Genomic DNA, 16,184 nt, shown 5'->3' with positions numbered 1-16,184 from the left:
TAATCTTTACTTTACATATTACATAACGTTTATCACTGTTTATACAGTTTTTCTACGACATTAATCTATGTTAAGAGCGTAAAACCACTTAACTTTCACCTAAATATTACTGCATTATCTCGACATTACTCCACTTTAGCACAACTTAACAACTCTAATACTAGAGTGCCACCATCAAGGGGTACTTGAATTCAGCATATACGTCGTACATGTTTCACGATGAATATGCATAGAAGGTTTCTCGGTGTTATCGTATCATGTACATACAAGTGACAGAGTTTCCAATTGTCCATGGCTCAGAACTACAGTGTTGTGTGCATTTCGTGCCTGAGCTTCAGTGCCTGATTTCAGAAATAGACAAAGGAACAACATAATCTGTTTGACAATATTTTTGTATTTACAAAATACTTCACACTCCTCACATTATAACCAAGCTATACATCATACATGTAATATGTACCAGTAGCTGCAGTATGCGCACTGTTCTTACGAAGCCATTATTCATTTTCAACTCATAAACGTCGAATAATTCAATCAACTGAATTTTGAATTTAGAGCTGTTAAAGCTGATGAATCGATATTCGATATTTTAACTACAAATTGATACAATGCACACTGCAGCTTATAACATGAACGCATTTCATAAAATATCGATCATTGTCTCTTTCACTACCATCATCTACGACATCAAGTGCGCTAGAACTAAAGACCAAATGACATATGCCGCTGTGATATTGGATCCAGTATTTGTGTTGTCATCTCGCTGCGACGATGTGGACGACGTGGACGACGTGGTAGGATGCATGGTTTTGTCCACGTAGGGTCCGAAAGAGCAGGCAGGTTTGTTGAACAGACGGATGACCTGAACCAGGACGTTCCGGACATTGTCTGGACACTTCCTGGAGAGTCTACTGTCCACACACTCCAGTGTGTCTTCCTTGTACCTGGAACAAGACACACAACAATCTGTTTCTCTCCATCAGACTCATCAGACCCATCAGTGTCTGTCTCCTTTATCACAAAAGAGTGAGCACATCCTGGCGCTACCTATGTCACTCGTCATACACACATGCAAAGTCTAGTCAATTGTTCACTTGAAATAAGTCGGGAACGTATGGCACAAGTGAAAATATAGAAGGTCATCATATGATGAACGCAAGTCTGGTCAGGTGTGCAATTAGACGACATAAACATGAACGCTTACTTTTATGAGATTTCATTTTTTCGAAACTTGCGTTTCTGTGCTCTTCGGTATATTTGTCACTAATGCATCAGATTTTGAAATGTCCCCCGCATGTCTCCTGTCTCAAAATGTCAAAATCTTTCTTGAAATATTCGGTTTGACCTGAGAAGGGTCATGGCATTAAACACAAACAACAATGTATGTAATAGTTTCATTCAAGTCATGCAACCACTAGCTGTTTGGTATAACGAAACACCAAGGCCGTCCTGTTGCCTATCCCTGATGAGTTAACACTAAAGCACATCAAAGAAACTGCTCTTAGCAACGAACTCACAGATCATGTTCCCTTGGCCGTTTCCTCCAAGACAAACCTAAATCCTGGTCTCTGAATGGCATTTAGAAGTAATTCACATGATAACAGGGTTTTATGGATGTCAATTACTTTATTTTGAGGACTACAACATTTCGGAATATATGTAAGAGGTAGCTGGGAGGCTGAGTGAAAATGTTAACATTATCCTATAGAGAAGTGACAGTTTCAAATGGTTTCTAGCGACAAATATTTTATATTTTTCCGTGTATTGTCGTGTGTTGTATTGATGTTATTTGTTTCCAGAATATTGATAAAATATTATGAGTATTCCTATTTTATTATTTGAATATCTGAACAATAAACATCAACTGATAAACGTGAAGCTTGAGCTGTGTTTATGGATAACATCGAACTTTCTTAAACACTGTTTATGGATAACATCAAACTTTCTTAAACCTGTTTAATCTCAAATGCGATCAATGACAAATATATTTATACAATTCTCTTTAACAAAACTAGTCGTTCTATATTTGTTCTTAGACATACACCTGTATCTGCATGTACATGATACGCTTCTCTTTGTGCACATGACATGACGACTGTTTGACTCATAAACACGTACTGTACTAATATGCTTTTAATCATACAATGCGTTACTTGTGATTTTAGAAGCAAATTGGTCGGTGTTTTTCCAATAAATAAAAAATGTTGGATTTCTTCAAACTTGCCCATCGAAGACGCAGTAAAGGGTTTGCAATCAGAGTCCATCCTGATATTCGTATTTGTTCATTAGTCGCAGGGATGCTACGTGGGTTTTTATCATTCAGTCGATGCTTTACAGATTCCGGGCGATGTTTACATGGTGTGGTTAATGAATACCTCTGAGTATTGCCTGTTAGACTGGCCGTAATGACCACTGTGTATCAGGGATCGCTGTATTGTCTTGCGATGATTTACTTAACTCTGGCGTCGTTAGAACTTATTAACCTGGGAGCCAGACATGGGTAGATTAACAATAATGACAGGTTTATTTATGATATTCCAGTTTTGTGTTTTCCTACATCCATTGTGGGAATTAGTCAGCTGTGACAGTTTACAAGATCCTTTGAGACACAGATGTTCAAGTCTGCGGGCTCCAATATACATTGGAAGACACCCATTAGAGTGTCAAAGGTAAAACAGCGGCGACAGTTACATGGGTGGGTGAATATAGATTTACGCCGCATTTAGCAATATTCCAGCAATGTCGGGGGACACCAGAAATGGTCCTCTGCAACAATCAGGTAAACAAATCCCAGTGTTCGGCTTGGCGCTTGAACTATTAAGCTACACACGCGCCCTACAGTGTTACAGAACTGGGTCGCTGTAATCCATTGATAACAACTTCCAGAAGAGGAAGCATATCGTGAACTTCCGGTAGTAACCGTCACTCACACATTTGGAATATAACAAGAAAGAAAAGTCTTCAATATGTCCCGCAACTTCAAAATACTCTTCATGAATATGTCAGTTGGTTACGACTACGCAAATAGTTTGGTGTACATATAGCAGTGACTGGGTGAGTTTAGTTTTATGTCACTCTCAGCAATTTTACAGCTGGACCAGATTATCCACTGATCAACAGCATGAGTCAAAGTCAAACCTCTTGCCATGGACATTAAAATATGTGTGAACGCTCCGACATTGATCCACATCGCTACCAAAAGTTGTGCCTGCGCTAACTGCCCAGAGAACCAGGCTGCAGTACTCCTGGCATATAAGGACCTTTGGACCAGATAATCATGTGATGGACAACCAAGGGACCATATTTGCGATAAAGATAAACCTGAACCGGCAGATGACAACCAGTTACACACCGAGAAAGAATTCCAATGCGTGTAAAAACGGCTTAATAGCGCTGAGACGTGTGTATGACTGAAAATCACATTTAAAGAAAGGGAGTCGGATAGGGTGGCGGCTTTTGTTGATGCATGTTACCACATCCTATTTGCGTAGATCAATGTTCACTTTGTCAATCACTGGATTGTCTGAACAGGACCCGATTATTAGCAGACTGCCGACATAGAGCTGAAATGTTACGGAGTACGCAAGTAAAACTATAAACAAACACATCTGTGGTTATCTGTTTTATATAATTAGTAGGCGGTACTTCAAGAACACTTACTCGCATGTGAGCTGCATCCCTGTTTTGGCGTCAGACATGGTAATGTTCCTGTGTTTCGTCTTTTCTGTGAAGTGCGGCAGCCACGATGCGGAGCACTCCCCCATAAAAGATTTTACCCGTTGAGTACAGTTGACGTTGGCAGCAAAGACTGCATGAAGAACACACTTCCACATTTAAACATAACAGTCGTCATGCTTCATAAATTGGAAAAACTTTAAAATCTGAAAACAGTTACACAGAATGTATACCTGCATAGTTGTTATGAACAGCTGTCGCAATCCCCTGAAGCTACTCTTAATCATTCAGGTTTATGTCGTAAATGAGGTCACAAAACATAAGTCACACATAAAGACTGTTACATCTCTGTCGATCTCATTTTGAATACCTTGCATAAATATATAGCTGTTGCGTGTGGTACATTAATATTATACGAGTTGAACAATTTTTCGAACATAGTTCTAGCATTGCACTGTTTCCATAACGAGGTAAGAAAGAAATTTCTCAAGCGTATATATTTCTTACAGATAAAAAAGACGTGGTATAATTCATCTTTTGCCTCGTGAAGATCACATATTATACATAGAGATTCTGAATGAGGCATATTTGAGTGATATTCGAAATTTACACATTGCTCTAACTAACTGTTTGTCTCGACATACAGTACATAACTACCATTATAAGAAAAAGCCTGGGCTTACACGTGATTGTTGCTACAAATGTTGGGCAAGCCCTAAATCGTGTCTAAATGTTACGCTTTGCAACTTATCGGACGTAAACAAAGAAATGGCTTGCTACGTGCCTAGTAAAATATAATTCGGGTTGCTAAAGAGCTTTTAGACGACTGTGATAACATGTTTAGAAATACAGATCTCATACACGTCTTCTGAATGCTGACAAAAGCATTTTCCTGTCACCATCATCTTGATTTATCCAGACAGACTCAAAACCACTATTATATAGCGTTTGTCTGACATACTGACTTTACCATTCTCTTCTAAATCTTCAAGGAAAACGTTAGAGGGAGTATCGACTTTCTTTTATTCGCAAAAGGTTAATCCAGTCTTTAACTGACCTTATTTACGTTTTTTTTATACTTTTCACTTTCACCCAGCATATCTCTGCTCGGTTAGAATGTACCCTCACCAAGAAAACGTGTAACTAGCATGCTTGTATCTTTTCACATGTGTCATAATATTTAGTACCTCATACTCAGAGCCACACAACAATACTGCATCATTAAATAAGTTACAGTGAGTGAGTATGGTTTTACGCCGCCTTTAGCAATATTCCCACCATATCACGACAGGCGTGACGAGCGAACGGTTAACCAGTACGCTACCCAATAATAATATATGTTACAAACAGCTGACAAAACTATCAGATTATTAGTGCTGAACAAATCAAAACCAAGATATTGGTTTGGTGTAAGTATGTCAGTGATAGCAAGTCTGAAACCACGGAATTCTCCGGATGTGATTAATCAAACTATATGTTTCATGATTATAATCGTCAATAAGACGCTTTTAAATGAATACAGTCAATTTTGCCTTAAACAAAACCTTAAAGCTAAATTCACTCACTCAGTGTAGTGATTGTAGTATTCGATGATGTTGAGTGTTGTCACAGTATAAGACGGTTGTCAAGATACCACTTACGATAAGTGTTGTCACAGTATAAGACGGTTGTCAAGAGACCACTTACGATAAGTGTTGTCACAGTATAAGGCGGTTGTCAAGATACCACTTACGATGAGTGTTGTCACAGTATAAGACGGTTGTCAAGAGACCACTTACGATAAGTGTTGTCACAGTATAAGACGGTTGTCAAGAGACCACTTACGATGAGTTTTGTCACAGTATAAGGCGGTTGTCAAGATACCACTTACGATACGTGTTGTCACAGTATAAGGCGGTTGTCAAGATACCACTTACGATGAGTGTTGTCACAGTATAAGACGGTTGTCAAGAGACCACTTACGATAAGTGTTGTCACAGTATAAGGCGGTTGTCAAGATACCACTTACGATAAGTGTTGTCACAGTATAAGACGGTTGTCAAGAGACCACTTACGATAAGTGTTGTCACAGTATAAGGCGGTTGTCAAGATACCACTTACGATGAGTGTTGTCACAGTATAAGACGGTTGTCAAGAGACCACTTACGATGAGTGTTGTCACAGTATAAGGCCACAGCATCCTTCCACGCCGCGGTATCTATGGTCTGTCGCAACTCTGCTTCACATTCCCTTTTAACCTTCTCCATGCATTGGGACGTCCTTGACCTTTGATGACTGAAATATTCATAAACAACACCAGCGTAGAGTCTTTGAGTGGCATTTAGAAGTGATACACATGAAGACAAGAGTTTTTATGAATGACAACTTCTTTTATTGTGACGACGTTTCGAAGTATGTTCCTACTTCTTCATCAGGTGAATAAAACCGTGGAGTACAGTCAGCTATATATGTACATGTAGAAACAACAACAGTATAACAAAGGAAGCCAGTAGTTAATAGCAACACCAACGTACACGAAGGAAAGGTAACCATTCAGAACATATTTAGTCTGTCTCACAGTCCCTAAACCTCATAATATTCCCGTCTGCCTAGCTTTCCCAACAATTCTGAAGCCGTGAACGAGGCAACTCTGCATCTCCCATCTTACTGGGGCTCCTTTTGATTCTAAACTCAGATTTCTCAATTATAACGCCAATTTTATTTTTAAAGCACGAACGTATTCATGACTGATGCATTCATGACTGATGCATTCATGATTAACCGATTTTACAAAGCCACTTTAGCAATTATTTCCAATCGTTAGCAGGAATGCTTCGCCCTTAGATTTCGTACGGTAATTGCCTAACAACTTTCTGCAAATACAGTCACAACAAAACAAAATAGTGTGTGATGTACACAATAGATAACAGCCTAGGAAGCGTGACAAAACCATTCCATTGATGAAGGAGCTAAACAGGGGACTAACGATATCTGAGAGAACGTTGGTCCTGTTGGGGATTATACGATGCTTCAGTTGATGACTGGGAGGCAGGATCAAAGTGTTTGACCTTCAGGTAATTCGTAAATGTGTAAGACAGAAGTGAGTGATTGAGCAGTGTACCCATGAGGGGAACAGAGGCTTTAACCACTGGGCTAACCCAACGTCCAGCAAGACAAATGTTAGCGCTGTCTGTGTAAATATAAACGCCAACCTGCGTTGTGTACAATACGTACACGTCCATGTCTTTGGGTTTTGTTGGTGTTTGGTGTTGTTTTGCGTAAACATCGTTGCATTTTGTGCAAACGTTAATTGACTTTGATTACATGAAAATATCAATGCTTTAAGTGTACATATATACCACATGTTTTTGTGTACATGTTAACGTCATTCGGGACAACGTCAAAGCTGCATGTGTGCAAAGTAAACACTGATTAGTATGTATACATGGACGTCAGCAGTTTGAAAAGATAGGGCTAGAATTTCTTGAATGTATATGTCTCACACAAAAAGACATACCGATAAATGTAGATCTACAGAAACACAATTTATGGTAAAATCATTACATTGATATCCTTTATAAATAAAACTAGGCGCTGATTTCATGAAAGTAGATTCCACCATACTGATTAAAGGATTACACAAAGCACATGTTCACAGAGCCTGAACGTGATATGTATAGCCCCAGAAACCCTCTTGGGATCCTTGACATGTCATATCACCTAACTAGTGAAGATCCGAGTTAGAACTGGTCCTCACCAACCAACGCTAGTCGTAAGACGCGACTGACCTGGTTATATACAGCTGGAACAGTGCTGCGTACGGCGTTAAACAACAAACCAACCAACCAATCATATTACTTACAGGCATGCGTTGTGGACATTTTCTGGTTCGCTATTGTCCATGAACCGGGATTGGAAGCAGCGGTGAAAAGCGTCAAGTTTGCAGCCATCATTCCCCTGGGTGTACCGAACTGAAACAAAGTTTACCTCAATTATTTCCAACAGTTTTCTTTTGATTTCTGAAAATCGTATAGCCCGATATTTCATATTTAAAGCCAAATAAATATCGTTCAGGAATATAAATACTGCGCACAGAGGGACACAATGGGTGAAGGTGAACATTTCGTCACATGGTACACACTCAGGAGAGTCATATCCAGTAGGCAGGAACAAATATTCATGAGTTGAATCAAGACATACAGTGCTTTACTTTACAGGCTTCCTGGGAGATACGTCTACAGTGCCTGCTACATTTTCTGACAGGCTTCCTGTCGGATACGTCTACAGTGTCTGCTACATTGCCAGACAGGCTTCCTGGGAGATACGTCTACAGTGTCTGCTACATTGCCAGACAGGCTTCCTGGGGGATACGTTAGCCCTGAATCCACTCGAGTCCAGTAAGATGAGATGTCCAGTAACTTCGGAATGAACAATTAGCTCAGTATCCCAACAGAATTCAGGGCTGTCGGGCTGTCGGGCTGTCGGGCTGTCGGGCTGTCGGACTGTACTGGTTTGTGTTGGATATCTTTCAGTGGGTATTCGTCAGGGCTTGTAGATAGAGATGGTTTGTCTGTTTCATCCAGGAGTTATAGCTGACAAACCCTCAACTTGTTCATCCAACCCTACCTACACACCCCAACCTGTACATCCAATCCTGTCTACAAAACTCATCCTCTACATCTCCCTGCCTACATACCTCATCCTCTACACCCAACCCTCACCCTGACTCCAACCCTCAACCTGTACAACCAACTCTTCCTATAAACCCCAGCCTACTTAAGCCTGTCTACAAACCCCAGCTTCTACAACCAAACCTCATCCTACATATACATCCCTGCCTACAAACTCTAGCCTGTAGAAACGACACTGCCTACAAACCTCAAGTCTGCATATCAAAACCTGCCTACAAGTCGTCCCAGCATATACATCCAAAACTGCCTAGGGACCCCAGCTTGTACATTCAGTTCTCCCTACAACCCCACCTTGTAAAACCAATCCTTATCCTGTATATACATAACTGCCTACAAAAACAGCCTGTAACGCCAACCCTGCCTACCAAACTCAACCAGTATACTACTCAACACTGACTACAAACAGCATCATGTACATCCAACTCTATATACAAACTCAACATTGCACATCCAACCCTGCCTACCAACCTCAACCAGTATACTACTCAACACTGACTACAAACAGCATCATGTACATCCAACTCTATATACAAACCCAAGATTGTACATCCAACCCTGCCTACAAACATTATCCTGTATATACATCCCTGCCTATATACCCCAGTCTGTACACCCAACCCTGTCTACGAACGCCAGCTTGCACATCCACCAGTGCCCACAAACCCCAGCCAATACCTTAAACCCTGCTTGCAAACCTCATCCTATGTATACATCCCTCCCTCCAACTCTCAACCTTAATAACCAACTCTGCCTACAAACAGCATCATGTACATCTAACCCTGCCTCCAAACCCCAGCTTGTACATACAGCCCTGCCTGCAAACCTCAGCGTGCACATACAAACCTTGCCTACAAACCTGTACAATCAACCCTGCCTTCAAAAAGTATCATGTATATGTAACCCTGCCCACGAACAGCATCATGTACATCGAACCTTGCATACAAACACCAGCCTGTACACCAAACCATGCCTACAAACCCCATCTTGTACATGCAATCCAGCCTGCACACCCCAGTTTGTACATACAACAAAGACTGAAAAACTCGGTCTGTACATGCTTACAAACCTCATCTTGTATATACATCGCTGTCTACAACGCCCAGGATGTACACCCAACCCTGCCTCCAAACCTAAGCTTGTACAACCAGCTCTGCTAACCCTGTACACACATCAATGCCTACGAATGTCCCTGTACAACCATCACTTCCTGCAAACAGCATCATGTACATCCAACCCTGCCTCCAAACCTCAGCCTGTACATCCAGCCTTGTCTACAAACTTCAGTCTGTACACCCTACACAGCTAACAAACCTCATACTATATATACATCCTTGACAACAAACCACGGTCTGTATAACGAACTCTGCCTACAAACAACATCATGTCATCCAACCCTGCTTACAAACCTCAGCCTGTACATACAGCCTAGCCTACAAAGCCCAGTCCTGCCTACAAACCTCAGGTTGTACATACACCCTGCTAAGGGCCCTGCTAAAACCATTGGCTAGGATCAATATCACCACCTACAACCCTTTGCCTCTACACACACAACCTCCAACAACCCCTCATCTACAAACACCAGTGCCTACAACCCTTTGCCTCTACACACACAACCTCCAACAACCCCCTCCTCTACAAACACCAGTGCCTACAACCCTTTGCCTCTACACACACAACCTCCAACAACCCCCTCCTCTACAAACATCAGTGCCTACAACCCTTTGCCTCCACACACACAACCTCCAACAACCCCCTCCTCTACAAACACCAGTGCCTACAACCCTTTGCCTCTACACACACAACCTCCAACAACCCCTCCTCTACAAACATCAGTGCCTACAACCCTTTGCCTCTAGAGAACAACATGCAGAGATCATATATTTCCGAATGAAGACCAGAGGCACGTAATTTTCAGCTGACATGACAGAATTTGTAAAATTTGGGACAAGATATATGCGTATACTTTGCCTCTACCGTTAGCTCCACATACAATTAAATTTAAATTCCACATCATCTCTACTACAACCAATAATCATTGCTAGGGTTTTGTCAAGTCACTCCATTCTGTCCAAACAGCAGCACGTCAACGCTTGCAATATCTTCGTTAACTCCTAATAAAGTTTAGGAGTATGGGCCAGAAAAGGGTGGCTGGGGAGAAGAGCTGATTTTGTCGTCAATGAAGACTTTCCAAGTTAACTCTCTTGTGCGTGCCAGAAACCCGCGACCATAGATCCGAATCTCGCAGTGATTACGTGTCAGTAAGTTGGTAATATATATCCCAAAAACTCCATTCCCGCGCCAAGCTTACACACGGTAGTACGGTAATACACTCACTCACTCACTCTGTCACTCTGTCACTTACTACACCTAGCACTACAAGATGTGTTGTATTGGAGTAAGGTGACACAACAACTGCGGCAAACATGAACGGACGCTGGGCTGTTTATGCAGCCATCAACAGCAGCATCAGCAGCAGCATTCCTCACATGTAGAGTCATCACAGAATAGACCACACCTTTCACAGAAAGCTGTGAAATGCAGCATATGGTATATTTATAAAGTGGTTGGCGTATTTCTAGCTTCGGCCTTGGGTGCCGCGTCAATTTACACTTGTCAGCGGGGAGCTCCAATTATGCCATCCAGACTACCAATTGTTAGTCTTTCATCTTCGTGGAAGCCGCGTCGGCTGAGTGGGTTAGATGGCTGAGTTTAGGTACTGACGGTGAGGAGATTGACCCTAAAGGTATTGAGACTCAACCTATAACATTACTCAACAGTGATATTTCATGAATATTGTAATAAGCGGCGTAAAACTAAACTCTCTCACTCAAAACAGTGCAACAATGTGTACTTTTCAGTTGTCCAACTATAAGTAACCAGTAACAATATAAAATACAATAAGAATCAGTACTTAAAGAAGAGTATGACAGTATGACGTTGTCGAACATCAGCACGAGTGTGTAAAGGACTGATCACAATGAAACCACGCAAACCCTCATACTCCTCTTCACGTCCATGGCATGAGTCAACCGCGCGTGAACCACTCATTGTATTTAATTAGTCGTCATTCCGTCAGATGGCAGCACTTGACTCAGCTGGCCAAATCTCGAGTGCCTGGACCGTACATTAAATACTCTAGGGTTGTATGAAATATAATGCCTCAGCCGTTGAAATACTAGATCAACTCTCACAAACCTCACAGAGTCTGTTTGTGAAATTACACAAGGAAGTGTGAGCTACGTACCTGGCTTTGTTTCACAAATTTCGTAAAGAAACTCTTACAACCCACAGCCGTGAGAAAATTAAATTCAGGTCAGTTTTAAAAGGTATAATTCTCCTGCCACTTATATTGCTTTGACTGGTTTACAGTAGACGTGACGGAAACAATTAGATGCATGCCGTTTGTAAAGGGGGGAAACCACACAAGGGCTCCACGATATCCCGCGAGACGGAAGTAAGGCGACCAAATATGCCTACAGCAGAGAATAATACATCGATAGTGTTAACAATACAGCAATTATACTAATTATTGAGATGCTTGTGCAGACATTCTTTTGTAATATTACACGACATTGCAGAAGTACTTCTTCAGTTCAGCCTGCATTGTGTGATAAGACTATGGTGAGTTATTGAATGTTAAACTTGTTTCGTGACCACAATGTATCTGCTAAATGACGGCAATTAATGGATATTGGAGTCCAAAACAATATATAAATTCAACAGCAATGGTAGATGCAATTCTTTGTAATATAATACTGCTCTCAAGCGAAATCAAATATTACTACAATAAATGAAAAAAGCAGCCCCGGTTGCTACAGAATCGCCCCCTACAGAATGCCCTCTGTGTGTGTGTGTGTGTGTGTGTGTGTGTGAGAGAGAGAGTGTGTGTGTGCCCTGTGTGTGAGTGTGTGTGTGCCTTGAGTGTGTGCGTGCGTGCGTGCGTGCGTGCGTGCAGGCTGATTCTATTGTCAGTGCTATCACCTCCTTTGTAGACCTTCCCATTGTCTGTCTACACAAGCATGTCAATGAGTACATGGACGGATCTGCAGCAGTGTGTGTATTCACTATTCTGGACCAGAAACACAACACAAACAGACCTGTTCAAGCACTAGTATGTACTTACAAGGTCACTACAAAGTATCTTTTTCCTGTCGAAAATACACTCACTATTATTAGTTTCATCACACAATGTAGATATCGTTGAAGACCTCAAAAGCGAACGTTGACTGTACGTGTTGACCCTCGGAATATTAATGAAACATACACTGGAAGTATTATCACACTTTCGTAGTCATATGCACATGTTTACATACTGTGTAGGTCAATCTCACGCTATTTAAAAGAAAGGGTGTATTTTTCTCTTTCCCTCAAACAATCATGGGGGTCCTTAAATGTAGAAGGGCTGTTTACTGACATCAAAGGCCTCCCATGGCTTCCCTATGGTCTCTGACATTCTATCTAACATAGCCTGTGCATTCACAGCTGTAGTATATATCTGTCTGGTGCCACACGGAGATGCAGTACAAGATTATCACATCATTTGCCATCATCTGTAACCCTAGACTGGCATGGAAACTTGTTGATAAGCCGCTATGTACATTACGCTCACAATTCAATGGACTTTAACCGCACGTTTTCTGAGGCTTCTGAACGCGCCGACCGGGAGTTTCGTCGACACTGAACTACTGTTTGATAAATAAAAAACTTATTCCTCACATCAAAACATCATACTACGATGGCAGGCGCCTGAGGAACATAATCGCGATACATTGAGACAGAGTTCGTGTGTTTGTGGATTACATTCGGATTATCAAATACATACACGCATGATCATGACAAAATATGGCAGAATGCTTGTTATTAGGCAAAGGGGGTGTGTACTGCACGAATGGAGAAAGTCAGTTCAACTGTATCGCTCTAATTCGTCACTGCTAAACACAGGCTGGAAACCCAGCACGCCAGAATGGGTCTCGAATACGTAAAGTGTGGAGCGTCTTCCCTATATTTACAGTGTTCGTATAAACGCTCCATGAAACCATAATTCATTTGGTATATTAACGGAAATGAAATAGTTATTAAGACATTGTAAAGTCTACTTACCACACATCCACAAAAGGATTGCTGAAATCTCAGTAAGGTTCATCTTTGGACACGATTCGACCAGGAATAATAAAGTTGAACAACTCCCAGTTGAGCAGTATGTGTTTTGACACAAGGTTTTCTCTGAGAGACCAAGCCTCTCTCAAATTGCCGGTGTTATTTCCTTCCGACTGGGCGCCAAAAGTGCCCACGTGGCTTAATTGTATTGAGTCAACGCGTGAAAGCGCTTGATATTCCGCCGATATAAAAACGTTGGGGAGTGATGTAAACGTGTGAAATATAATCTTTATAACACCATGTCCTGCCTTCAGAACGACGACCTTCTTTGACGGCTTCCACCAGCACAACTTGAAGATCTGTTCCACTGATAAGTCGCATGAGCGATTCCCTCCATGTACATGTCCTGGGGGATGTCGTTGCCGTGCTGTTACACAGCGTTTCCAATCACCTCGTCGTAACGGTCGAAATGATGCACACGTGCATTGAAGGAAAGTCAAAACGCTGTGATGAACGGAACACAAGATGAGGCATCTACGTGCGTATGACGTAGAGGAGATACAGAAGAAAATGCACTTTCTCGTCCTTGATGTCTGAACATCTGAAGCAATATTACTGTATAATGTGGAGCTTTGATTGTGAAGACAACAGAGTGGTTCCAGTGTGGTTGCTGGGCCAGTGAGCCCTGCTCAGTGTTTGGGGTACAAGTCGCGGAGGCGAACTGACAGATGCCGTTCCCGATGGCGAGCACGATCCAGCTTCAGCACATTTCGTGGGTAATGTCACGTCCGTGCCCCCACGACTTGGTAGCTGTACGCAAAAAATAAACACGTTCACCGAAATTCCATTCCACCAGTAACAGATATCAGTGGGTGTTTGTTTAAGGATATTTTGGCTTGAGAAACATGCGCAGCGCAAAGGAGACACCGATATATGTTTAGTTATGAAACGATGTTGCTTGGCTACATCACTCTGGAAATGTTATCAATATCAGCAAAACGGAAGGTCGTTTATGCACGTGTCTGTACATGGCGTGCTTTATCTAAACTTCTAAACTTTAGACCATACAGTTAAAATGGGCGATCATCCTGATGACAGCCTTACGCGCCACTATAACTACCGTTACTACAGCTGTTACTACAACCACCACCACCACCGCCCCTACTACTACTACTACTACTACTACTGCTGCTGCTGCTGCTGCTGCTGCTACTACTACTACTGCTGCTGCTACTACTACTGCTACTGCTGCTACTGCTACTGCTACCGCTGCCACTACTACTACTTCTACTGCTACTTCTACTACTACTGCTACTACTACTCCTGCTGCTGCTGCTACTACTACTACTGCTACTACTACTACTACTACTGCTACTGATGCTGCTGCTACTACTGCTACTCCTGCTGTTGCTGTTGCTACTACTACTGCTACTACTACTGCTTCTACTACTACCGCTGCTGCTACTACTACTACTACTTCTACTACTACTGCTGCTGCTGTTACTACAACTACTTCTACTACTACTACTACTGCTGCAGCTGCTGCTGCAGCTACTACTACTACTACTGCTACTCCTGCTGTTGCTGCTACTACTACTACTACTACTACTACTGCTGTTACTACAACTACTTCTACTACTACTGCTGCTGCTGTTACTACAACTACTTCTACTACTACTACTACTACTACTGCTGCTGCTGCTGCAGCTACTACTACTACTACTGCTACTCCTGCTGTTGCTGCTACTACTACTACTACTACTACTACTGCTGTTACTACAACTACTTCTACTACCACCTCTACTACTACTACTGCAACTACTCCTGCTGCTGCTACTACTACTACTACTGCTGCTACTACTACTGCAACTACTTCTACACCTTCTACTACTACTACTAAAAGGCCGGCCACTACGGGTATGTTTTTTGACGAATCTACATTCATTACTATTTCTTCCTCAACCCAATGCAGTGTGTACATTTTCACGTATTCATTGTATCTGGGGCTAGTTTGTTTACAGTGAAAGGGTGTTGAATTTCTAAACTACTTGCCTGAGGGCGATATTTCTCTGCCCCTTGCAAAGACTGACTCTACAAATCCATTTACATGTGCACTCATTGATCAATATATAGATTCTGTGCTTCATCACAATGACATTTGTATGGTAGACATGAATAACACGTGGATGTATAATGTAGCATGAGCACTTTTGTAACACCAAATCGTCTAATGTTCATTTCCCGATTCTGACTTGTACCAAACGTTTCCGGTTTCAGGTGAACACTTGTCATGTCTTGGTATGTGATTGTGATGGGGGTGGTATGATGCGCTCACCCTTACTTCAATACGTCACAAAATCACTATTTGATTCACCTGACTTTGGTATGGTCGAACTTGTAAACCGTTCCTGCTTTCAACAAATATTTCACAAGTAAATAGAACTGCCTCTCTCCCTGGGCGGGACAATGTCTGAACCCAGAAGCATTCAGCAGCGACGCTGGACGGATTGTCACCCATACACAGCACGCTGCCGCCAGCGCTGTTAAGCGAGTGAGTGTACCTTTACGCCACTTTTTGCGATATCCCAGCAATATCACTGCGGGGTACTCCACAAGTAGGCTTTACACATTGTACCCATGTGGGGAATCGAACCCGGGTCTTCGGTGTGACGAGCGAAGGCTTTGCCCACTAGGCTACCCAATCACTCCATATAATATATGCACCATGGATTTTGCCTAAAC

General features: G+C 42.0%; 2 protein-coding genes across 2 annotated transcripts in view; both read right to left on the bottom strand.

Annotated features, from left to right (window-relative positions):
- Positions 1-374: 374 nt before the first annotated feature.
- LOC137297127 (uncharacterized) lies at positions 375-14,324 on the bottom strand. The gene is made up of 5 exons (XM_067829123.1): positions 13,446-14,324; positions 7,517-7,625; positions 5,822-5,949; positions 3,661-3,808; positions 375-944 (listed from the first exon to the last, which is right to left on the bottom strand). The coding sequence occupies exons 1-5, from the start codon at positions 13,486-13,488 to the stop codon at positions 680-682; spliced, it is 693 nt and encodes a 230-aa protein (XP_067685224.1). The 5' UTR covers positions 13,489-14,324; the 3' UTR covers positions 375-679.
- Positions 1,986-16,184, bottom strand: part of LOC137297126 (transmembrane protein 116-like) — a 75,047-nt gene continuing 60,848 nt past the window's right edge. The window contains exon 14 of the transcript XR_010957688.1: positions 1,986-1,998. The gene's annotated coding sequence lies outside the window, so the exon portion shown is untranslated. The remainder of the gene's footprint in view (positions 1,999-16,184) is intronic.

Source organism: Haliotis asinina, chromosome 9 (assembly GCF_037392515.1).
Source record: "Haliotis asinina isolate JCU_RB_2024 chromosome 9, JCU_Hal_asi_v2, whole genome shotgun sequence".
NCBI lineage: Eukaryota > Metazoa > Mollusca > Gastropoda > Lepetellida > Haliotidae > Haliotis > Haliotis asinina.
Note: the sequence above shows the minus strand (reverse complement) of the source record. Positions and strands in the feature narration are given on the sequence as shown.

What these genes read in the sequence shown, in the direction of transcription:
- LOC137297127 (XM_067829123.1), bottom strand. Translation starts at nt 13,488, where the DNA reads ATGAACCTTACTGAGATTTCAGCAATCCTTTTGTGGATGTGTG. An exon ending in AATCCTTTTGTGGATGTGTG is followed by an intron (nt 7,626 to 13,445) that starts GTAAGTAGACTT and finishes ACTTTGTTTCAG; the next exon opens with TTCGGTACACCCAGGGGAAT. An exon ending in ATACTGTGACAACACTCATC is followed by an intron (nt 3,809 to 5,821) that starts GTAAGTGGTCTC and finishes TTCTTCATGCAG; the next exon opens with TCTTTGCTGCCAACGTCAAC.